Below are 24,173 nucleotides of genomic sequence, written 5' to 3'. Positions count from 1 at the left end.
CCCCGCGGGGCGGCCCCGGGGCCGGGCCGGGCCGGGCTCCGCCCGCCGCTGTCGGAGGCTCCGCCGGGCCGGGGCCGGTGGCGCAGAGCGGGACCCTCCCGAGCCCGCGTCCGTCCCGCTCCCGGGAGGGGAGGAGCCGGGGGGGCTCCCGGGGAGGAGCCCGGGGGGCTCCCGATGAGGCGCCGGAGGATGAACCAGCTGTACATCGGCAACCTCAGCCCCGCCGCCACCGCCCAGGACCTCCGGCAGCTCTTCGGGGAGCGGCAGCTGCCGCTGCCCGGCCAGGTCCTCCTCAAGTCCGGCTACGCCTTCGTGGACTACCCGGACCAAAACTGGGCCATCCGGGCCATCGAGACCCTCTCGGGTGAGCGACCCCCCCCGCGCCCCCCGCATCCCCCCCGCGACCCCCTCATCACCCCCCCGCCGGCCGCCCCCTCCCCGGGTATCTCCCGGTCCCCCCTTCCCTCCCTCCTTTCCCTCCTTCCCTCCCTCCTCCCGCCCCGGCTCTTCCCGACCTCGCCTCTATTTTTCGCTGATTTTTTTCTCCGATTTTATTGGGAGCCCCCGGGGCGCGGCGCCCCCCGGCCCGCCGCTCCGCCGCCCCCCGCGCCCTCCCGGGGACCCGATTACGAGGTGCCCAACCCCAACTCCCGGGGGGAGCCGAGCGGGGGGGGCCGGGGGGCCCGGGGGGCGCTGGGGGCACGGGGACAGCCCGGGGGGGCAGGGGGGCTGGGATGCGGTGGGATCCGATGGGGTGGGATGGGGTAGGACGGGATTTGGAGGGGGGGATGCTGCCCTGCCCCATCCCGGGGGGATGCTGAGCGCCCCGCTGTCTCCGCAGGGAAAGTGGAGCTGCACGGCAAAGTGATGGAAGTGGATTATTCCGTGCCCAAAAAGCTCAGGTAACCCCGCGGCGTCACCCCCAGGCTCCCCGCGGTGCCCGTGTCCGTCCCAGCGGGGTTCGGGGCGCTCCGGGAGCTGGGATGCGGGGGATGGGGGGGCGCCGGAGCCCCGTCGGTTTTACTTTCGCTCCGGAGCGCAGCGCGGGGGGGTGGAGAAGGAGCTGCCGGCCCACGGCCGCGTTCCCACGGGTGGGCACCCCCGTGATCCCCCCCCACCCCACGCTCCCCACCGCTCCCGGGGAAAACAGCCGCTTGTTTAGCAGGAAAACACGAGAAAACCCCTTCCCTCCCACTTTCCGCGGCGTGGACGGAGGTTTTCCCAGCCGCGCAGCCACCCGCACCCTCAGGGATATTATTTTTCGTCGTTAATTAATTAGTGTTCCCTCTCCAAACACCTCATCCCCCTTTTATCCAGCCGGAGAACCCCCGAACCCGAAGCGTTCTGTATTTAATACATCGCGGCGAGCGCGCCCTCTCATTCCCATCAGGTACCCGAGGCCGGGCTGATGGGCACACGCGTTCCGCAGGGAAAACAACCCCGGCACCGTGTGGCGTAGCCTCATCCCGAGCTTTATTCCCTCTATTTACGTGTCGGGATAAAAGGGAACAACAACAACAACAAAACAACACATCCCTGGGCTGCTCCGGGCGGGTGGTTTGGCGCGGCTTGGCGCGGAGGCTTGGCCTGGGCTGGGAGGTGGGGTACGGATTTGGCCCGGGATTGCTGCTGGGGTATTAATTTGGAAATGACGGGGGGGTTGGAAATGCTGTTGTGTAATTGAGGCTTACGGGGGGGGAATGGCTCGTGCCCGGCATCACGTGTGCCGGAGTGGGATTTCGTCTTCGGCAGGGATCACACGCTCCCTACCTTCAGAAAAAACATCGAAGCGAGCCCCCCCAAAATCCTCAGGTGTGATATTTCCAAGCTAAACCTCTGCAGCAGCCTCAGGTGGGGCTGGAGGTGACTTTGGAAAAGGGATGGAGCCAGAAATTGGGAGTTTGGGGCCATAGTATGGAGCCAGGGCTCGACCTTTACCATGTAAGCAGGGGATGTAAACAAGGAATTCATCTTTAAATTCTCCGTCGGGGCTGGGGTGCGCCTGCTATTCCTCCCAAGTTTTAAAATTAGGGAAAAAGCCATTTAACCAGCCCAGAAATAAATACTGATTTATTTTACATCGCTTTGTGTTCAACTGGCTCCAAGTTTGCTATTCCCAAGTTTCTTCCGATTATTGAGATCTAATTTAAGCTGGGATCTTTTTATGCCCGGCTCAAAAAAATTCTATCCTGCTTTATATTAATATCCCCACTTTGGGGGGCTGTGCCTTGACTCGGTAGATTAGAGATTTTATTTTTGTAATGTGATTTTTGGCAGGGAATGGAGCCTCACGTGGTCGTGTTTATTCCCCCCCACCCCCCTTTAAATTTGTAGAAAATCCAATTTTTACGGTCGCGTGGAGACGCTGGGATTTCAGGGAGTGAAATGGTAAAAATCCCCCCCTTTAGCGAAGTGAATTTGGGGTTATTGGGCTTGGAGAAACCGAGCTGGGCTGGCTCTCATCCCTCTCATTCCTGCGTCACAGGGATGTGAGGAGGTGCCGGTGCCCAGTGCTTCCCTCCGTGCCCGGCTTCACCTGCAATATTGAATTTTGCTATGAAAATCTAATACACATCTACCCTGTCAATGCATTTCTATACCTATAAATACATTTGGATAAGGAAGTGGCTGGAAAACCCCTGGGACATCTGGCCAGGGGAAGGAGGGAAGGGAATTCCTCGAGGGGAGGTGCTGGCAGAGGGGTTGTTTCTGTTTCTCCGAAGGCAGGAATTAAATGTGACAGTGCCTGAATCCTGCCCAGTCCATCCATTCACCTCCCACGAGTTTCAAACCAACCCTTCTGCAACCATCCCAATCATCTGGGCTCCTCTAGGAAGTACCCAACAGCCTAAAATTATTTTTTTCCCTCTTGTATATGTTGGATTGTGCCTTGGGGAATTAAAGAATTTTAAAAATCTCTTCATATTTTAATCAACATTTTCAATTTTTAAATTATTTTAAAACTGATTTTAAACTCAGCAGGAGCAGGGAATATTTTTATTTGCTTGAAGCAATCCCACTCTAAGAGTATTTTGCTTTTGGAGCGTGGCTGTGGGGGAAGCAGCAGCATCTTCCTCCTTAAAGATTGGTTGTGTGTTCCTAAAATCTTTAAAAATCATGTTAAAGGAAAAGAAAGATAGAAAAGGAAGGTATATAAAGAAAGAACATTAAAAAAAAATTAAAATGGGAAGTAAAACTCAGTAAAACTCAACTAACCCAGTGCTGACTTTTATACAAGAATTGGATTAAAATGAACAATTCAAAAAGTAGCAGAGCTCCAGTTATTTCCCCCAAAACAATCAAATTTTGAGGGTTTTGGTTGTGAAGGTGCCTTTTAATTTCTGCTCCTGCCATAATTGTCGGAAGTGAGAAAGGAGAGCAGGAGGGAGATGTGCAGAGCAGCGAGGGGAGCCTGGAAATCCCTGCAATATTGAATTATTTTATAGAAATACTCGATGGTGTGTGAAACTCGGGTGGTTTTGCACAGGTGAAGGTGGCAGGAGGAGCAGTGGTGCCGGTGCCTGCCCGAGTGGCTTTGCTGGGGGTGATTTTATGACACTTTCTCCTGTTTCAAAGAGAATTACCCTTAAATAATTCTCTTTTGAGCACCCATTCAATCCTCATTTCAGCGTGGTTTTGCTTTATTGATTATTTACTTATTTCCCCGTGTTTTTCAACCTTGAAATTCTGGTGATGTTAAAGCTTGGGATAAATATCCAGGCCTTTTGTTTTTTCTCTGGACACCCCATCTTCGCTTTCCTTATCAATTATTACTTGTGGTTAGTGAGCTGCTTAATTAGCAGAGAGGAATTCCCTTTGCTGTGGCAGGAAAACCCCTGGAAATGCACACAGGGAGCAGAAAATTGAATTTGGGGTGTTCAAAGTGCTCAGTCCTGGTCCTGTAAGCTAAAATAAATATGTTTTAAAACTTTTAGTATGTTACATATTGATACACATTAATAATGTGTGGTGGTGTGTTGAAAGTATTTGGTATCTTTTATGTAGATATAAATAAAATATATTACACGTGTAAAGACACTACATAAAAGGTACTTTGTAGATGTATTTTTATATATATAAAAATATACTTCTAATACATTTTTTTCTATGAGATATATGGACTAGATGAGCTCTCCCAAACTACTCTATGATTCTATATTTATGTGTGTTTATATGAAACATTCATATAAATATATTAAATTACACAAAACACACAAAATATTCCTATATAATACATAACATTTTATAAGACATATTTATGTACAAAAAGAGATTTTATATATATATATTTATATATTGACATACACATGAAGTTGTCAGGGCAGTGCTGGTCACATCCAGGATGGGAAACCCCTCTCTTGCTGCCCACTGGATGTGTGCCCAGTTTCCCATAGCTTTGGGATGCTGTTCCCAGTGGAGCTGGCCAGGAGAATCCCCTCAGAGCTGATCCTTTCCCAAACTCCAGCACTGGCTCAGGAGGGGGTGGCAACAATGCTTTTATTTTATTTTATTTTATTTTATTTTATTTTATTTTATTTTATTTTATTTTAATTTTTTTATTTTTAATTTTTTATTTTATTTTTATTCTATTTGCAGGTGTAGGTGAGCTGGGGGTTGGTGGTGTTTGAGTGTTGGTTTTCTTTAGACTCCTTTCCATGTGTGTCTCTGCTTCCATTAATTTTTTGTCCCTTCTTTTCCCCCATTTCCTTCCCCCATTTTCTTTTTCCCTTTCTTTTTCCTCCCATTCTTCTCCCCCTTTTTTTTCCACCTTTCTTTCCTCCTTCTTTTCTCCCATTCTTTTCTTCCTATTTCTTCCTCCCCTCTTCTTTTCTCCCCATTTCTCTTCTCTTTTCTTTTCCCATTTCTTTTTTCCTTATTCTCTGCCTTTCTTTCCCCCTCTCTTCTTTTCCACTCTTCTTTCCCCTCTTCTTTTTCCCTCTCTTCCCCCTTTCCCCCCTTTTCTCCCTTCCTTTTCCCCTTCTTCCCCCCCTACTTTCTTTCTTTTTCCCCTGTTTTTTATTCCCCTCCTTTCTTTCCCCCTCTTCTTTTCCCCTTTCCTTTTCCCCTTGTCTCCCTCTCTTCTTTTCAACTTTCTTTTTCCTTTCTTCTTCCCCCCTTCTTTTCCACTCCCTTCCCCTTCTCCCCGCCTTAATTTCTTACTTCTTTTTTTCCCTTACTTTTTATATCCTTTTTTCTTCCCCTTTTTTCTTCCCTCTTCTTTCTATCCCTCCCATTTATCTGTTCTCCCATCCTTTCCCCCTCCTTTTTCCCCCCCCTCCTTTTTTTCTCCCCCTCTCCTTTTTTTTCCCGCCTCTCCTTTTCCCCCCCCCCCTCCTTTTCCCCCCCCTTCCTTTTTTTATCCCCCTCTCCTTTTTTTTCCCCCTCTCCTTTTTTTTCCCCCTCTCCTTTTTTTTCCCCCCTCTCCTTTCCCCCCCCCTCTCCTTTTTTTCCCCCCTCTCCTTTTTTCCCCCTCTCATTCCCCCTCTCTTTATTTGTACCTTCTTTCCCCCCTCCTTTCCCACCCTCTTTTGTTTTCCCCCCTAATCCGCCGGGGCTGTGACAGATGGGCCGCGATTCCCGTCCCTATTGTTGATCCATCCCAAGGGCTGGAGCGCTCCGGTGCTGCCCGGCCCTCGGCAGGACGAGCCCGGGGCTTTTCCAGCCGTGATTTTAATTCCTTAAGAGCGTCAGGGCAAAGCCCCCGGGCCGGGAGGGGAACTGGAGCAGCCGCAGCCTCCACGCTCCTGGCAACTGGTGGAAACTGGGGCAGCTCTTTAATGCTCATCCGAGCTGCTGCTCTGCAGGATCTGCTCCTGGCTGGGCTTGGGACGCAGCAAAACTCCTCCAGGACAGCCCCAGAAAATATACATAACTGCTGGACAACCAGAAAATGTATTTAATAATATCTATTTTCACAAATCTCAAATCCAGCGGTCGCTTCGTTCCCTGCCCGGTCAAGGGTCTGTGGCTGGCTCAGGCTCTGAGATGCTGGGTCTGGAAAATTCAGCTGGGACAGAGTTTGGTCCCTGCCTGATGATGGGATTTTTTTTTTTTTGTAGATGTTTTCTTGCCTGGGACAAACATTTCATAAAGCAGACAGAGCCCCCACTGGGTTTTCAGTTTTCCCTTTGCTTTCCCCCCCAGTTCTCCTGGAAGCTGATTTTTATGGAAAACAGGAGATGGCAGAGCGTGTTTTCTCTGCCCTCAGCATTGATCTGAGGTGGAAGGTGATAAAATCCTTTTAAGCTTTATTATAGTAAGATACTACAAAATGTGAGTAGGAAAAAAATCTGTGTTTTTTAGGGCAGAAAGTGCTGAGGCCAACCCTTGCATACCACTATATTAATAATATACAATTCTGTATTATTTTCTATATTATTATATATTACTATATAGCATTATATTTCTATATTATTATTGTATTATTTTGTCGAGGTTTTATTATTATATTGTAGAGCTTATATTTAAGCCAGCTTTTTTCTAGTTCCCAAATTCTTGTGGGAGACAAAGCCCCTCTGGAGCTTCACCTGGACTAAGGGATGGGTGGGTGATCCATGGGGGAAATCCAGGAAGGGCTTGTGGATGTTGGGCAGGGCTGGTGGCTCAGTCTCGTTTCACATTTAATGACATTTTTGTTCTTGCCAAAACCCTCTCAATCCTCCTCATTCTGGGGAATAAACCCCAAGTTTTTATGTTTTCTGGTTTAGTGCATGATTTCAGCAAGTGCAGGCAGCAGGCACATGGCAGTGGTGATGCTGGCAGGGTGTGGATGGTTTTCCATCCCCTTTCCCTGCAGGATTGTGCTCTGATGGAGCCATGAAAGGACACACAGCTCCATCCTGGATTCTCTCATGGGCCCACTTCACCTCCTCACTCACTGCTCGATCTTCCCCAGCTCCCAGTACCCAAACCCTGCTCTGGGGTGGAGGAGATGCTTCCTCCTGCTCAGGGTCAGCAGGGCTAGTTTGGGATCAATTTAGAAGGGAAAAAAGCAGGTGAACCAACCTGGTTTCTTCAGCCCTTGATGCTGCTGAGGCAGTGCAGGTTGGGAAGAGCAGAGGGATGCAGCTCTCCAGGTTATCTGAGGGCACTCACTACAGCAGGGCACAGCTGAATGTTTTTCCCCGAGCTGGTTATTATGATTTATTTCATTCTTTAAATCCCCACCAGTCTGCTGCAAAACAGGGTGAGTGAAACGTGGCTGTTGTGAGCTCCTGTGGCAGCATTCTGTGTGTCAGTCCCTGGGGTTTGGGAGAGCGGGGAAAATGAAATAAAATAAAAACAAATATCGAAATAAAGGTGTTTCTGCCATAAAGTTCTTCTGGCAGTGGTGTTGGAGAAGAATGGCCCATGCCCCAGCCCTGGGAATAACTCCTCCCTCTGTCATGGCTCCAGATGTACATGCATGGCTCCATCAGTGATGGCTGTGTGTGGTCCTGCACTGCTCCACCCAGGTGTGGGATTACAAGAGCTGTAAGCACAGCCAGTAGGAATAATAACCTTATCTTAAATGCTGAGTGGTGATGTTGAGCTGCTGGGAATCCTGCCCATGGGAGCTGAAGCCTGAGTGCCCTTTGGGTGTCTTTAGATACTGTGCACTGGTTTGGATGGGTGTTGGGAGTGGGAATATGCTGTCATGTCATGGAAGTGGGGTTGTATGGCATCTTGCTGGGATCCTTCTGTTTGGGTGTTTTGGGGGGTGAGGCAGCACCTTGGGAGACCAGGGCTGCTCTGGCATCTCCCTTGGCAGAGAAGCAGGGAAATTATGGCCCTGGAGCAATTAAATGCAAGGCAGGGCTTTTCCAGGAGTGGCAAAGGGATTGTGTCCAGCTCCTGTGCTGGTTTTTCTTGGATGTGCCCCTTCCCAGTGCCCTGTGTCCCCTGGGCTCCTGGGCTTTGGTGACAGATGGGCTGAGCCAAATGAACCCCAGATGGAGAGCAGCTCCTCTGTGGTCCATCCAGACTGTTCCCACACTGGGAGAGGAGGCTGGCTGTGGTGATGGAGCTTGGAGCTGAGAAGTGGCACCTTGGGATGAGGGTGGGTTTGGGACTGGGAGGTGGTGGCAGTGACTGGGCAGTGTGTCTGTCTCTCTCCAGTGGTTTGAGACTCGCTAGGATTTGTTCAGGCACTTTGGCCTCACATCATCTCAGTTCTGAGATGTGTCTCTGGAGCAGTCTCCTGGGAGCTGAGTATCCAGGCGGGGCCTGGGCATCTTAAAATAGACCCTCTGGGAAATGCTGGTGGGTTTTAACAATGAAACATATCCCATTTTGTGGAGTGGTCCCTGTGGGATGTTTATAGTGGGAGCAGTGTCGGTCACAGACAGGTGACACAGGCAGGAGAAGGGTTCAGGCTGTTGGTGAACAGAGCAGGATCATCATTGCCAGAATCTCCCTTGGGCCTGCCGTGGGTGGGCATGGCTGGGGGTGGGATAGGACAAATCCTGCTCCTTCCCTTGCAGGGATTCTGGGATTCCCAGCTGTGAATCCCCAGTGGCAGCTGGGGACAGGAGCCTTTTCCTGAGCACACCAGCTCAGCTGGATGCCAGCACAGGGATTGTTGTCCCTCTGACCATGGCTGAGCAGCCCCAGGAGATACCAGGCTCCCTGGTGGTTTCACCTGCTTGTCCATGGTCCCTCTCATGGGATGAGCTGCAGGGTTTGTCTTGCCCTGATAGCCCAAATCTCTAAAAACATAATTTTCCCTGCCTTTTCCTCTCTGGCTCCAGTGTCTGGCCCCAAATTACCCTTGGAACACTTTATCTGCCAAAATTCTTCTCAGGGGCTCAGGGCTTGTCTGTGCAGTGAGTTGTGAGAGCAGGGACCAGAGTTGGAAGGTCTTGTTTCCCAATGGTTGAAGATTCCTGGTGGGATCAGGTTGTTGATGTCTTCTTCCACCTCTTCCTGCCTCCTTGTCCTGCAGGATTTGGCCCAAAGCCTCTGGATGTTGGTGGCCATCAGCTGGGGCTGCTTCTGTATTCCAATGGAGCTCTCAAGCTGGTGGGACCTGTCCTTCCAAGCATCCTCCTTGAACTCATCCCAGGGAAAAGGACAGCTTCAGAGAAGCAGCTTCCAGCTGCTGCTCAGCTCCTGAAAGCTGTCTCTGTGTGTGGGCAGGGGGTGACTTGGTCAGGAAAGCCATCCCTGGTGTTGGGAGGGGTGGTCCAGCTGTGCTCCATCAGAGCTGGACCAGGTGAGAACACAGGACAGTGCTGTGCTCAGAGCTGACTGACTGCAGGCAGGACTGGGAATGCTGATCTGGGTGGCTCGTGGATGAGCTCATGGCTTGGCTGGATCCTCCATGGGTTGGGCTGTGTCAGAACTTCCCACAGCCAGGCTGGGGAGATGTCTGGGGGCTGTTACCCTCAGGGAGCCTGGGCAATGCTTCCTGTGCAGCCACAGCCAGGCTGGGAATGAAACTCTGGCCAGCTTGGAGATGCACCCACAGTTTGGGAATGCAACCATAGCGAGGTTGGGAATGAAACCATGTCCAGGTTGGGAGTGGAGCCACAGCCAGTTTGGGAGTGAGCCATGCAAGTTTGGAAGTGCCACTGGACAAGGTTGGGTGTGTTGTCATCTCCAAGCTCAGGCCTCTGAGGATATTTATTTGGGTTTCCCCAAGGGAAGCAGCCCCATGTTGCTGGGAAGTGGTGGGCCTCAGCTGGATGTGCTTTTGGAGAGCTCCCCTCGAGGTGTGGCAGGGCTGGCCAGTCCTGTTCCCACCCAGCTATCCAGCCCAGAACAGCGTGGGCAGGGCTGTCCATGCATCCCTGTACGGTCAGGGCTCTGCAGAGGCTCCTTTGAGGAGGTTTCCTTGGAAACCTGACAGCCAGCATGAGGAGGGAGCATTCCAGAGAGAGCTTCAGCCCCAGTGGTGACCAAAGCTGGGAGAAATGGCTTTCCCTGGGGATGTGCTGCCCTGGCTCAGCAAGGGGAAGTGGGATGCTTTGGAAAGCTGTCAGCAGCTGCTCTCTGATTCCCAGAGAGGCTTTTCCCTCCACTCTGAGGTGCCTGCAGACCCTAACCCGGGGCTTTGTCTTTGCAGGAGCAGGAAGATCCAGATCCGAAACATCCCTCCCCACCTACAGTGGGAGGTAAGAAGTGGCTGATCCCAAAACCATCCCATTCATCTCCAGCAGCATGAGCTGTGCTGCTGGAGCACATGGTCTGCACATGGGCCACTCTTTAACTTCCCAGTAACTGCAGGAGGGAGCATGAGCTGGGCTCTAGCTCCTCCCTGCTTTGGGGTAGCAGAGCTGTGGGGCAGCTTTGGGATGATGGGATGCAGGTGTGTGGAGGCATTGGAGCAGCTGGGTGGTGCTGGAGGTGTTTGTGGGTGGAGTGGGCTCTTGCCCTGCCTGTTTGGGGCCTCACCTGCCCGTTTTGCTGCTCTGTCCCCAGGTGCTGGATGGCCTCTTAGCTCAGTATGGCACGGTGGAGAACGTAGAGCAAGGTAAGATGGTCCAGCATGGTCCTCATCCCTGCAAAATTCCCAGTGCTGCTCCCCAGCTCTGCCCAGGCTGCAGGAATGAAACTCAGTTGGATAACCTGGCCAGCAGCACTGGTCTGAAATGGTTTTTAGACACAAAACCTGCTGGTGGAGGTGGGGCCAGCTGTCCAGTGGTGGGATGACGTGGGCCATCCATCCACCATCCCCAGGAATGCTCCTGATCCCTAAAAAATTGAAAAACTGTTATCCCTGCAAGCAGAAATGAGCTGAGTGCAGCTTGGGATCCACTGGTGGGTTGGGGATGTCCAGCCTTGCATTCTGCTTGGATGCAGCCTTGGATCCAGCCCAGTCCTTGCACCTCCCTCCCTGTGCCAGCTGTGCCACCTCTCCCATCCCTGCTGCAGCTCTGCTTCTCTTGCTCCCCGCAGTGAACACGGACACAGAAACTGCCGTGGTCAACGTGACCTACGCGACCAAGGAGGAGGCAAAAGTGTGAGTGGGATTTGTTTTGGTTTGCCCATAATTTCACACCACACCAGCTTTCCCAAGGAATCTCAGGTATCCTCCAGGCTTCTCTAAGCTGTCCCACCACTGGGCTGTCTTCTGCCTTCTCCCCTGGCATGGGAGATGGGGTAAGTACAAATTAGGGGTTATTTCAGAAGGAGAAGCACGGTTCCTAACAAAACTTTTTGTTCCAGTCTTGTAGAGACTTCAGCCCTGTAAGTAGTGAACTTGTTATTATTAGTGACCAGGGTTATTTTTTATATGATCAAGAGCAGATCCCAGGCCACAAAGAGCTTTTGTGAATCCATTTGTTGATGGACATTCCGCCAGCTTCCCATCTGAGCTGACCCATCCTGGTGTTGGATAAGTGAGGACAGAGATGGGGATGGTGATCTGCTGGTCCAGGAGGGCAGAGGAGAATCCTTGTGCCTCCAGCCTCAGTAGGATGTGCTGTGGACCACAGATAAACATGTCATGAGTGTCTTAGAATCATGGAGTCCCCTGAGCTGGAAGGGACCCACACTGATTGTTGAGTCCCAATCCTGGTCCTGCACAGGACAGCCCCAAAAATCCCACCATGGTCTTGGGAGGTGTGGCAGTAAAGGAAGACAAAGTTTCCCCAACACAGCAGTGCTTAATGCTTTGGGAGAAGAGGGTTTTTTGGACTTTGGAAAGGGATGGTGAAGCTGCAGAAGTCCTCAGAGGACGTGAAATTCAGGCCTGGCAAGGAGCTGCTTGTGATCTGTCAGTAGCCAAGTGGGATGTGGTAGGAGCAGGGAAAGCTGGAACCAGGCTGGTGTGGCCAAACATCATTGCTGAGGAGGGTGTTTGGGGCATGAAGAGTCCAGGTGCTGCCTTCCCACTCACCCAAGGGAAGGGAGTTGGGGTTCCCAGCAGAGGGGGCACCCCGTGCTGCATCATTCTCCCTGGAGCAGCAGGGGTGGCTCAGAGCTGCTCTGTCACCTTCTCCGTGTCCAAAAAAACCTGTGACACCATTCCCATGCTGCATGGGAGCTTCTGGCAAGGACTTGCCCAGGTGAAGGGGCAGGTCCCTGGGCTGCCATCCACATCTGCTGGGGGAAAGGATTTGCCAGCTTTGGCATGACCCACGTGGGAGGAGATGACATCCCACCGGGTTATGGGGCTTGCTCCTTGTGAGAAAAGTGTGGAGCTCTGGCTTCCCATGGCCACCTTCTCCAGACTGGAGAGGGAGGAAGTTGGGAACCATGTTCTATGTGTGATGGGGGTGCTGGAGCAGGGAGCCCCTCACCACCCCCTTGCATCTCGCTGCCTTGCAGAGCCATAGAGAAGCTGAGCGACCACCAGTTTGAGAACTATTCCTTCAAGATTTCCTACATCCCGGATGAAGAGGTGAGCTCCCCTCCGCCCCCCCAGCGATCCCGCCGCGGGGGCCACTCCTCCAGGGAGCGGGGCTCCTCCCCAGGGGGCTCCCAGCAGCCCAAACAGCTCGAGTTCCCACTGCGGATGCTGGTGCCCACGCAGTTTGTTGGTGCGATCATAGGAAAGGAGGGCTTGACCATAAAGAACCTTACTAAGCAAACCCAGTCCAAGTAAGTACTTCCAATGGTTTTTTTTCCTTCCCTAGGGTGCTGGAGGTCCCAGCTTGGTTCTCCCTGCGCTGGGGGGCTCTGGAGTGCCAGCCACTGCTGATTCCTTGGGGTGCAGACGTCAGGGGGTGGTGGCAGAGCTCAGGTCCTCAACCATTCCTGCTGGCCAGGGTGGTCTGGGTGTGGCAAGAGGGGGATGCACGCTGGAAGAGGCCTGGAATGAGTTCCTAAAGCCTCATGAGAACAGCTGGGGATGAGGTTTTAGGGAGAAATGGGGATAAAATCCTGAAGGTGCATCCTCAGTGCAGTGGTCTTTGTTCTTGGGATTTGCTCATCCTGCAGCATCCCATATGGGCTAGAGCTGTTGAGGGGAAAGGGGCGCTGTGGGAGCACTGCCACGAGAAGGATGGGCTTGTGTAATTGTTTGAAGCCTTTTTTAGCTATTAATGTGTTTATTTTTGAACTAAAAAAGGAACAAAAACCCAAAAAGTGGGGTTGTCTTGCCAAAGTTTTCCGTGTTTCTCTTGTTGCTGTTCTCCTGATCTCACCGCTCACTCTCTGCATGGTTTTCCTGCATGGTTTGTTCCTGCCCAGGTGTGTTTGTGTTTAACCCAAAGCTGTCTTCTCCTGTGCTCATCATCCTGAACCTGGTGATCCCATGGGACGTAGGACTCCTGTCCCAGAGCATCCTAGTTCACAGAGGAGTGTTTAGAGGCAAATCTTTGGTAGTGGTGAGGCTGGAGGTAGAAAGCTGAGCCAACCCCTGGTGCTGGGTTGGCAGGAAGAGGTTTGTAGGGAAAGGGGGCAGAGGAGTAGGAGAGGAGCTCTTGGAGCCTGGCTCACCCCAGGGTGTGGCTACCTGGTAGCTGTGAGCGGATCCTTGTTGGCTGCAAACCCTTCTCCAGGTGAGTCCTGGTGGCATGAGCAGCAGGTGTAGCTGTGTCCTCCCCACCCAAGAATGGAATTTGCCCTTTCCAAGCCCTGAGCCTAGCAAGGAAGGTGGGAAGGTGCTGGTTTCTCCCAGCCATGAAGCCAGATGCTGTTGCTTGGAGCAGTTTGTGCACTGGATTGTCCCTCCTTGTGGAGAAGCTCCCTGTGCTGCCCTGAAGATGATGGAGGTGCCATGGAGGAAGGCCGTGCTCAGTGCTCTGCCCTCTACTACCTCTGCCCAGGCTTGGGTGAAGGGTGCCTCAGGAATCCGTCCCAGGCAGTCACAGGAGCCCCTGTCCTTCACTCTGGGGGTCATCCCCACTCTGTCTCTGCCCAGGCCACCCTCATCTGTTGGTGTGATGATCTGAGGGTGGCATCCTCTTGTCCGGCCCCTGCTCCTCCCCAGAGCAACGTTGGGTTCTGGATTCCTTTGGTCATGTTGGATTTCACCCCTGGTTCCACACACAAAGATCCCAAAGATGCTTCTGAGCCCCAGGAGGCAAAACTGTGCCCAGGCTGAGCCATCTTTTTCCATGAAGAAGCCCAGACCAAGAGCCCACCCCACCAGGTGACCTTTGGAACTCCATGAGGAGAGGATTGTGGCTACCCAGCAGCCATGGGACCAGGATAACCCTGCAGGCACAGTGTATTGTCCACCTGGAGAGGGCTGTCCCTCATGGCAGCCACCCCTGAAGCATTCCCAGCCTCCTGGAAGGTCTCTTGGAGGCTTTTCCTGCTGCACCACAGGCAAACCTTGTCCTACAGTCCTGGTCATCCTTCCCTGCAGCACCTGGTGATGGGGTGAAGGTACTGAAGGTACTTCTCCATCCTCCTGTTGGAATGGAACAGTTCAGCAGTGGCGCTGGGATGTGCTGGGAGCTCCAGAGCTCTCCCTTCTCCAGCTCTCTGGGGTGGGATGTACCTGAAAGCAGCGGCCCCTTCCTGGCATCCCTTCTTCTCTCTGCCAAGTGAGCTTGTGCCCACACATCCAGACCTGGGATGGGTTGGTCAGCCAGGAACCTGCCTCGTGCCCCTTTCCAAGGCTTGTTCAAGGTCCTCATCGCCTCGGTGCCTCCACTCAGCACTTGGTCCCTCTCTGGGGCGAAGGTTCAGCTGTGTTCTCATCTCCACCTGCCTCAGCTGCTCGTGGATCTGAGGAGCTGCGTAGTTCCCATCTATGGGGTTTGTTGGGATTCCTCATCCTTGAGGAGCATCAACCTGGTCTGTCATCGCCTCATGTGCCATCATGACGTGTCCACCCTGCGGCGAAGAGGTGCCAGCAAGTGTCCCTGTACCTGCTGGGAACGGATCCTGCAGGCCAACCTGAGGGGGCTCCATGGCTGGGAGTGCCAGCTGAAGCCGTGGGAGATCTGGAGAGATGGAACCTACACTGTCTTCACTCCCTGCTCAGTGCTGGGATGGAACCACTCTGGGTCCCTTTGGAGTGGGTGGGGTTGACCCTGCCCAGCTCACCCAGCTGCTCTCCTTCCACCATCCGTGTTCCAGCGTGCTGGCCTTTGAGCTCCTGGAAGAGTTGAGCTGTGCAAACCACCCAGAGCCCGCAGTGTCCCAGCGTGGTGACAGCCCCACAGCCCTTGGCCTGGCGTGTGCCGCAGCACCCGGAGGATCCCATCGGGACAGGACCTCTGGGACATGGCCGGAGGAGCGGCTGAGCTGCCACCACCGTGCCTGCTCTGAAGATGTGGCCCTGGCTGCAGCAGTGACAGGGACACCGAGGTGGTGGCCGATGGCAGGACACGGCACCACCCTCCGGCGGGAAGAGCGCGCGGAGTCGCGCGGAGAAGACGGAACGGTTCTTCCGCCTGTTGTCCAAGGCGCGTGGTTGAGGTGCGGGAGTCTCCTACCCTGCTTTCCTCTCTCCCTCTCTCTCAGGGCTTTGCCAGGTACGGTTGAGCGTGAGGAGCGAGCTGGAGGCCGTGCCTCCTCCCGCCATGAGCTGAGGGAGGACCAGAGGAGTAGCGCACGGTCCCTGCCGGGGCGCACGGGAGCCGGCTGGGCTCCCCTGGAAGGGCGTGAGTACCAGCGCTGTTGTTGCCGGGTGCCTCCGTGTCGTGACAGACGCTGCCCACGGGTAAGTGCCCTCTGTCCCGAAGGACGTGGCCGCTGGACAGCCTCGGGTGTTGTGCACAGAGAGGCGGAGGTGGCAGGGCCTCTCACCCGCGCTCCCGCTCCGGGCGGGGCTGGCGTCAGAGAAGATAGACCAGGTTGCTCAGGGCTTTGTCCAGTTGTGCATTTGTTCTGCCCCCTGGTTGATGTTGTGACACCCCTCAGCTTCCAGGACCTCGGGTCCCAATGTGGCCCAAATCTGAGCCAAACCACCCGAAACCAAACAGTGCCTGGGCTTGTGTGAGCCAGGTAGATGCACCCGAGACCCAGGTTCACCCCAGAGCTTGAGCAAGTGTTGAAATGAGTTTTCCTCAGCTCCTGAGCTCTCAAAGCGCTCAGTGTGGCACCAGGCCCATCTCAGGGGCTCCTCTCTGCTGGTTGTTCCCCGCAGGGTTGACATCCATCGAAAGGAGAACGCGGGCGCTGCCGAGAAGCCCATCACCATCCACGCCACGCCCGAGGGCTGCTCGGAGGCGTGCCGCATGATCCTGGACATCATGCAGAAGGAGGCTGACGAAACGAAATCGTGAGTGCTCCTGGCTCTGCCAAAAGCCTGGTGGGAAATGGTGGTAGTGGTGGTCCTTTGGCTTTCCAGCACATCCCTAGTAATTTCCCTGGAAATTTCTGTGTTTCTTGGCTGACTGGACCTTTAGGTTTTATTTTTTTATCCCATTTTAGAGCAGAAGAGATTCCCTTGAAAATCCTGGCACACAACAGCCTGGTGGGGAGGTTGATTGGCAAGGAGGGCCGCAACCTCAAGAAGATTGAGCAGGACACGGGCACAAAGATCACCATCTCCCCGTAAGTTTCTGTGACAGGACTGGGGGGAATGGCATTCCCACCCTGGCTGGATTAGATGGGATGTTGGTAAGGAATTCCCTGTGAGGGTGGTAGATTGCCCAGAGAAGTTGTGGCTGCCCCATCCCTGGAAGAGTTGCAGGCCAGGTTGGATGGGGCTTGGAGCAGTCTGGTCTAAAGGGAGCTGTCCCCCTCAATGGCAGGGGGTGGAACTGGATGCGCTTTCATGTCCCTTCCAACCCAAACCATTCCCTGATTCCACGATTTAATGATTCAGTGAAGTCCTGCCACCCTATGGTGTCCAGCATGGTACAAGCAGTGTTGGAGCTGAAGAACAGAGCAGCTGTGTCCTGCCATGTGCATTCCCTATCCCAGGAATGTTCCTCATCCCAGGTGTTGGGCAGGGACAGGGTGTGTGGCTCTGAACCCTCAACTGTGATTTGAGTTTTCCAGGATTTTCCTTGACTTGAAGAAGGAATGTGACCGTGTCTGTGCGTTTCCCCATGACAGTTTGCAGGATTTGACCATCTACAACCCCGAGCGCACCATCACGGTGAAGGGCAGCACGGAGGCCTGCTCCAGCGCCGAGGTGGAGATCATGAAGAAGCTGCGCGAGGCCTACGAGAGCGACGTGGTGGCCGTCAATGTAAGCTCAGCCCTCCCACTGGCAGCCACACAAAAATTCACAGGGGAGCTCAGTGTGTCACATCCACGCTGTGCTCAGAAGCCCGGCACTCCACTTCTCACACCTTTCTCTTTCCTTTCCCAGCAACAGGCCAACCTGATCCCAGGACTGAACCTCAATGCTTTGGGCATCTTCTCCACAGGGCTGTCCATGCTCCCGTCCACGCCAGGGGCGCGAGGGGCTGCAGCTGCCACCCCATACCACCCCTTTGCAGTAAGTGTGAGGTGTTCCCAGTGTCTGGGGTGTCCTGCCAGAGCTGTTGGGTTTGGGTGGACACTGTACCTGGGGAGCTCTTGGCCATTTGGGGAGGATGCTCATCACAGCAGCAAAGTGAAGAGGACAGGGAATGAAGGTGGCTGCCCACCAGGAAGGTCAGTTGCATCCCTGTGTTGTGCTGAGCTGGGTCTCACCACTGTTTAAGGACTGGCTGTGTCCCAAGGGTGCTGCTCTCTGAAGAGAGCATGAGAAAACCATGTAGGTGTCTTCAGTCCTGACCCCAAGCCCACCACTGGATTGTGATGGCCACAAGAGCCCCCTGGTGTGGTCACAGGGTGTGCAGGGGACAAGTAACCCACTCTGTGCATGCACTGCCATCAGCTTGGATCCCTGCCTGGCACCTTACAGGGGAGGGTGCTCCTTGTTCTTGGGGCAGGGGTGTTCACAACCCCTGAGCTGACAGTGGCCAGGGGTGGTGCAGTGCCAGGAGAACAGGATGGCCGAGGTGCTGGTGGAGAAGGTCCATCCCAGGTCACTCAGGCGCTGTGGGCTGTCTCCATTAGTCCCTAAATAATTGATTGTGAGCTGTGGGTTAATTGACCTGTGCTGTTTTCTTTCCCTGGAATGCCAGCAGCAGAGTGGGCGGAGGAGGACGGTGAGTGCCTGGGAGGGTGTCTGGGGGCTGTGATGGCTCTGGAGGGCTCCAAGAGGGGAAGTTGGTCGCTCAGCCTGCGGAGGGACAGTGCTGTGCTATATCCACAGCCTTTGGGGGACAGCTGTGGGAATTATTTATGGGTGAGATGGAGAGGAGCAGGACATGTCTCCTGAAGGGCAGTGTTTGGTGTGGGCTCCTTCACCCCAAAGCTTTGTGTGGCCTTTTTCAAGCCCCCCTGGTGAGGCTAGAAGGGGACCTTTTTTCTGATAGAAACATTAGCAGCAGAGCCAAAAAAAAACATCAGGGGGAGGGACTGGGGTTAACTGGGAGCTCCCTTGCACATCTCAGCCTCATGCTGTGCTGCAGGTGCAGGATCCTGGCTGCAGCTCATCCTTGGATGTGCCTGTGCTGTCCTGGAGGGGTTTCAGGGGATGAGGGGTGGTCCCTGTGTCCCTTGTGTCACTCATGGTGGTGACACGCTTCCTGTGTCATGTTGGGGGTGTCTGGGAAGGGGCTGGCACCTTGAGGACATCACTGATGTCACCATCACTTTCTCTCCCACCACAGGGCTCCTCAGCCTATCTGTCGAGTCTGTACGGAGCCCCCGCCGCCTTCCCCCATCAGCACCCCGTAAGTTTCCCTTCCCCAAAAGTGCCCTGGCACCTCCTGCCATCAGCTCTTCCACCCTTGGGCACCTTATAGGAGGGTGGGCACAAAGCAGGGAATGTGTGCCGGGTCCACAGCCTGACCCAACCCAGCCTGGAATGCTGGCAGGGGAAGCAAGCCCGTGATCCAGCTGTTTCCCTGACCTCTGGCTCTTCCCTGCCTTTTCAGCTGCCGGAGCAGGAGGTTGTGAACTTGTTCATCCCAACACAGGCAGTGGGGGCCATCATTGGGAAGAAGGGGCAGCACATCAAGCAGCTGGCACGGTTTGCTGGTGCCTCCATCAAGGTGAGCAGGAGTAAAGGGCTGGGCCAGGGCTTTGTGCCTCAGTTTTCCCTTCCCACTGCTGAGGGCGGAGAAGGGAGCCCTTGGTGAATGGTTTTGCTGCCCACATTAGTAGAAACCACGTCCTGCAGCATCCTGATTGTCACCACTGCTTGGGTAGGGAGGTGTCCCTGCATGGAGGCACATCCCATACAGGGGAGGTGTTGCCTGAGGAGGGATCACACTCACACTGCTTCCCCATCCCTCCGCAGATCGCCCCAGCAGAAGGCCCCGATGCCAGCGAGCGCATGGTGATCATCACGGGGCCACCTGAGGCTCAGTTCAAGGTATGATGGCCACAGGATGGGGGCTGGCTTGGGGACATGGGCAGGGGCAAAGGTGAGAGTGTCCCTTTGGTCCCCACCCTGCCAGGGGGGCTTCTCAGCTTAGGACCACGGTTTTGGTGCTGCTGGACATTGGCACATCATTGCCTGCAGAAATGAAGGGCACAGCAGGCCACCTCCAGGATGCTGCTCACCACCTCTATGTCCCTTTTGTCCCCTCTCCAGGCCCAGGGGCGAATATTTGGGAAGCTGAAAGAGGAAAACTTCTTTAACCCAAAAGAAGAAGTGAAACTCGAAGCCCACATCAAGGTGCCTTCCTTTGCCGCCGGCCGTGTCATCGGCAAAGGTGGCAAGACGGTAGGTGGGGGTGTGTGGGCTTGTCTTGGTTTGAAGGACAGGTGTCTGCTGAGAAAGGCAGGAGCTTCTCTTTGAAATGCAGAATGTAAACTCCCTCCCTCCAAATTATTATAATTTTGAAATTAAAGAACTCTCAGGCAAAGAGATGGGAATAGGAATAACAGTTATTTACTAGGAAAATTAAAATAGAAATACAGTATTACAAAGAACAAACCCAAAACACTGCGAGTCAGAGTACAACCTGACACCCATCAGTCAGGCAGGGTGTTGGCAGCAGTCCCATTAAATGGTGGCTGCATCCTCCTGCAGTGACAGATGTGGTTCTGTTGGAGCGGTGCTCCTGTAGAAGGTGCAGTTTCCTCCAAAGATCCAGTGATGATGTGGAAAGGTCTGGTTTTCCTCTGGAATCCAGTGGAAAAGGCTGCTCTGATGTCCCAAATCTCAGATTTTATCTAGGTAGAAATGCTTGGCTCCTCCCCCTGGCTGGAGCATTTCCCAATGGGATGATGGAATTTTATCAGTCCTGCAGTGGGACTCAATGGCCATTAACAGGAGATATCTCCTGGAGGAAGGATGGGCTGTGGAAAAGACAAAGAACACTGCCCCAGCTGGTTTAACAGATGGTGATAGAATATACACTTTTGGTCGCATCCTGTATTGCAATCCAAGACAGGGCTCCCACCTGCCCCAGGAACAGGGAGCTGGACATCCCTTATCTCCCATCCCCTCTCTCCAGATGCTCTGTGATATCAGTGATGTCTTGGTCCCAGCCCTGTGTCACGGGGGTGGCTCTTGGATGGCAGCCATCCCAAGGGGCCAGGGTGTGAGCCACACGTGCCTGGTGCCATGGCCTGGCTCAGAGCTCGGGTGCCACCGAGGGGAGGATTTTGGCTCCTCCACAGCAAAAGCTGAATTTCTTTTTTTTTTTTCCTTTTCTCCAGGTGAATGAACTGCAGAATTTAACGAGCGCAGAAGTCATCGTGCCGCGAGACCAAACCCCGGACGAGAACGAGGAGGTCGTCGTCAAAATCATTGGGCATTTCTTTGCCAGCCAGGTAAGGTTTGGATGTGCCTCTCCCAGCATTCCCAGTTTAAGGAAAGCTGCCAAGCACAGTGTCCCCTGAGCTGCTCTGAGTGGTTTCTGTGCACCTAGGATGCACTGAAAGAGTTTTGGCTGCATTAAAATTAAAGATTGGCTTGATTAAGCCAAAATCCATGCCTTGGATATGGGGTGGGAATTGGCTCCCGCATCCCACCTGGGTGTATCTAGCCAGGCTGGGTTCCTGACTGCGAGGGCGTGGTGACGTCCCAAAATGGAGACTCTTGAGAAGAACAAGCCAAACCTTTGCTTTAGTGATGCCTAGAGGAGCTGGAACAGAGGCTGGACAGAGTTCAGAGGAATAAAATTGATATTTATTGAGGGGCCTTCAAAGGTCCCACCCTGGCAGTACCAGTGCCAAAGTCATGGCCCTGTCTGGATGCCTCCAAGATGGAAGCAGAAGAGAGCTTGGTCACGAGATCTCACATTTTTATAGGTTTTAGTCTATTGGCATGCAAGCATCAACTGTCCAAGTAGCAGTCTCAAATGGTGAAGTTTCATCCTTCTTGCTTGCTTGCCCGCCCTCCTCTTTTCCCATTGTTTATGCTTAGGGCCTGAAGTTTGAAGAGATTGTCCTTGAGTCCCCTGCTGGAATAAGACTGTTTTGTCTTCCTGTGAAAAGATCCTAGTAACCCGTAATATAGATCTAAAAGCTGTGCACTCAAGCAGAACAGAAAAACTTAAAACTCAAGTGTTTTGGTTAGGAGAACAGGTGTCTGCTAAGAAAGGCAGGAGCCTCTCTTTGAAATGGAGGATGTAAACTCCCTCCCCCCAAATTATTATAATTTTGAAATTAAAGAACTCTCAGGCAAAGAGATGGGAATAGGAATAACAGTTATTTACTAGGAAAATTAAAATAGAAATACAGTATTACAAAGAACAAACCCAAAACGCTGATAGAATGAGAATAGAGCCTGACACCCCATCAGTCAGTCAGGGTGTTGGCAGCAGTCCCATTCCATGGTGGCTGCATCCTCCTGCAGTGACAGATGTGGTTCAGTTGGAGCAGTGCTCCTGTACAAGGTGCAGTTTCCTCCAAAGGTCCAGTGATGATGTGGAAGGGTCTGGTTTTCCTCTGGAATCCAGTGGAAAAAGGCTGCCATGATGTTCTAAATCTCAGATTTTTATCTAGATAGAAATGCTTGCCTCATCCCTCTGGCTGGAGCATCTCCTGATGGGATGATGGAATTTTATCAGTCCTGCAGTGGGACTCAATGGCCACTAACAGGAGAGATGTCCTGGAGGAAGGATGGGTTGTGGAAAAGATAAAGAACATTGCCCCAGCTGGTTTTAACAGATGGCCCATTAGCAGAGGATATCTCCAATGGAGATAAGAATCACTGCCCCACCTGGTTTTAACAGAATACACACTTTGGTCACATTCTGTATTGCAACCAAGACATCAAGGCATCATTAGCACATCCTCATTTATCACAGACTCCCTCAGTGTTTGGCCTGGTGTTAAAGTGCTTGGTGTGGCTCAGCTCTGTTTCTTGCCTTCCCCCCAGACTGCCCAGCGCAAGATCAGGGAAATCGTGCAGCAGGTGAAGCAGCAGGAGCACAAACACGCTCAGGGAGCCGCGGCCTCGCAGCACAGCAAGTGAGGCTCCCGCCAGCACCGCGCGACGAATGTAACCCCCACTGCCACCGCCGGAGCCCAGCAGGGCAGGGGACAAACCAAAGAGCCCCGAGCCCCCCTGGCAGCCCAGAACCGGGGCACGGGGCGCGCTCTCCACCCCGCAGCTTCCGCCTTACTGCATCGCCGCTCCCCCGTCAGCTGGACTAACACAGGCAGAGAGAGGTGGTTTTTGTTTTACAATCCTCCCCAACCCTGCCCGTTCCACCCCGGAGGAGCTCGCCCGGCCGGCCTGGGGGGGCCGCGGCGCTCGTTAATTTAGAATTAATATATCAGTAACGAAACTAACGCCGATTTTTAAGTTTTGTAAGGTTTTGTTTTTTAACTCACTTTGTAAAATTTTTTTTTGGGGGAAGGGGGCTGTTTGTTTTTAGCAAAAGCAGGCTTTTCTAGAGGTTTAATGGCAGGAGCTGGTTCATTGGTTCTCTAATGCACCGTAGAGCAGAGCTGTAGGATCACCAGCAGGGAAAAAATACTAAATAACTGCTAAAAAAGCAATTTCTGAAGGGCTTGGAGAAGAGCAGGGCCTGTAGGAGCCAAGAAGATTCACGTAGGAATTGTTCCTCTCCTTCACACACACCTTTTCCTCTTTGCTTTGGACTCCAAAAGCGGGGTTTGCATCTGTTCTGTCCCCCCTTTCTGTCTGTCTGTCCTCTCTCCATCGCTGCCCAGCACTGACATCCCTGGAAAATGATGGGCAGCACCAGCCCTGCCTGCTTTAGACCGGGATCTTTGGGGAAAGATCCCTGTTGCAGGGACAGGAGGGAGAAATGGGTGAAAAAAATGGATTTACAAGAGGTTATCAGCCCAGGGCTGGAAAACCCAACCAGCAAAATTGGCTTCAAACGAAAAACAACCCAAATAACCCTCCCAATACACACACACACACACACAGAAAAACTACCTCAGGTTTTCGTACCTCAGCACCTTGCGCTTGTGTTGCCCTTTTAGAGATTTTTGTATGCCTTGTAAAACTGATAGTTGGAGCATTTTTTTATTTTTGTAATAAAAAAAAAACGAGTTGGAAAAATGATCTCGACCAAGTCAGCTGCGAGGTGGAAGAAGGAAACCATCCCCTGTGTCCCAGAGCTCTTCCCTAGTCTCCTGCAAGCCAAGAGCCAGTGGCTGTTCCTTTGGAGAAAGCTTGAGAAATGGTTAAAAAGAAGAGAAAAAAAAAGGGAAAAACTAAAAAAAGAACCAAACACAAAAAAAAAAGGTTTAAGCAAATCCAGGCGATGGATGGAAGTGGTGAAGGCCGACGGGCAAGAGCAGGGAGGGGAGGGGAGCGGTGCCAGCACCGCTGCTGTGGGCTGTGAATCTGTGTTTTCCTCTACTGCAAAGTGTTCTGTGAAAACCAACCTGAGACACCAACAAAAAAGAGAAATATATCCAGCTAACCAGAGCCTGAGCCTGCTCTCTGTTGCTTTCTTTGGGGTCCCTTGCAGTGGTCACAGCTGGGAGTTGCTCCCTGGTGCCCAATTCCCTGCTGCCAAGGGAGGGAAGGGGTGGACATGGAGTTTTACTGGGAAGTGTTGCCCTCCCTGCACATCCCTGCATGAACATCCAGTGGGGAAAGGTGCTGAATGGGGCTGGGATGGCCTTTGGGGGCAGGGTGACAGGTCTGAGGGACCCTCCCCTCCCTGAGCCCCAGAGCCAGGCTCTTCTCTCCCACCCTTCCAGTATGGCCAAGTGGCTCTGGTGGCACCTGGGACAGCCAAAACTGCAGCCCCAAAGAGGGAGAGCTGAAGGGAAGGGGGAAAGGACACCTAAAACACTCCCAGCTGCTGTATCTTCATGCTCAGATCTTCAGCACCTCAGGGCAGATTAATTATCCCTGATTAATTATTTGTAAGGATAAAACACAAGTGCCTTGGGAA

The 24,173-nt window shown here is 53.1% G+C and overlaps 1 protein-coding gene across 1 annotated transcript; it reads left to right on the top strand.

The window, feature by feature from the left end:
* Nucleotides 1-63: 63 nt before the first annotated feature.
* IGF2BP2 (insulin like growth factor 2 mRNA binding protein 2) lies at nucleotides 64-23,698 on the top strand. Its single transcript, XM_033068579.2, has 17 exons — nucleotides 64-364; nucleotides 842-902; nucleotides 10,046-10,094; nucleotides 10,402-10,453; nucleotides 10,879-10,942; nucleotides 12,253-12,525; nucleotides 15,971-16,105; nucleotides 16,258-16,380; nucleotides 16,888-17,023; nucleotides 17,147-17,275; nucleotides 17,913-17,933; nucleotides 18,501-18,563; nucleotides 18,768-18,884; nucleotides 19,133-19,207; nucleotides 19,430-19,561; nucleotides 20,503-20,616; nucleotides 22,169-23,698. The coding sequence occupies exons 1-17, from the start codon at nucleotides 175-177 to the stop codon at nucleotides 22,262-22,264; spliced, it is 1,830 nt and encodes a 609-aa protein (XP_032924470.1). The 5' UTR covers nucleotides 64-174; the 3' UTR covers nucleotides 22,265-23,698.
* Nucleotides 23,699-24,173: the final 475 nt, after the last annotated feature.

This window comes from Catharus ustulatus, chromosome 10, assembly GCF_009819885.2.
Source record: "Catharus ustulatus isolate bCatUst1 chromosome 10, bCatUst1.pri.v2, whole genome shotgun sequence".
NCBI lineage: Eukaryota > Metazoa > Chordata > Aves > Passeriformes > Turdidae > Catharus > Catharus ustulatus.
The sequence above is the reverse complement of the archived record's forward strand: the minus strand, read 5'-3'. Positions and strand labels throughout refer to the sequence as shown.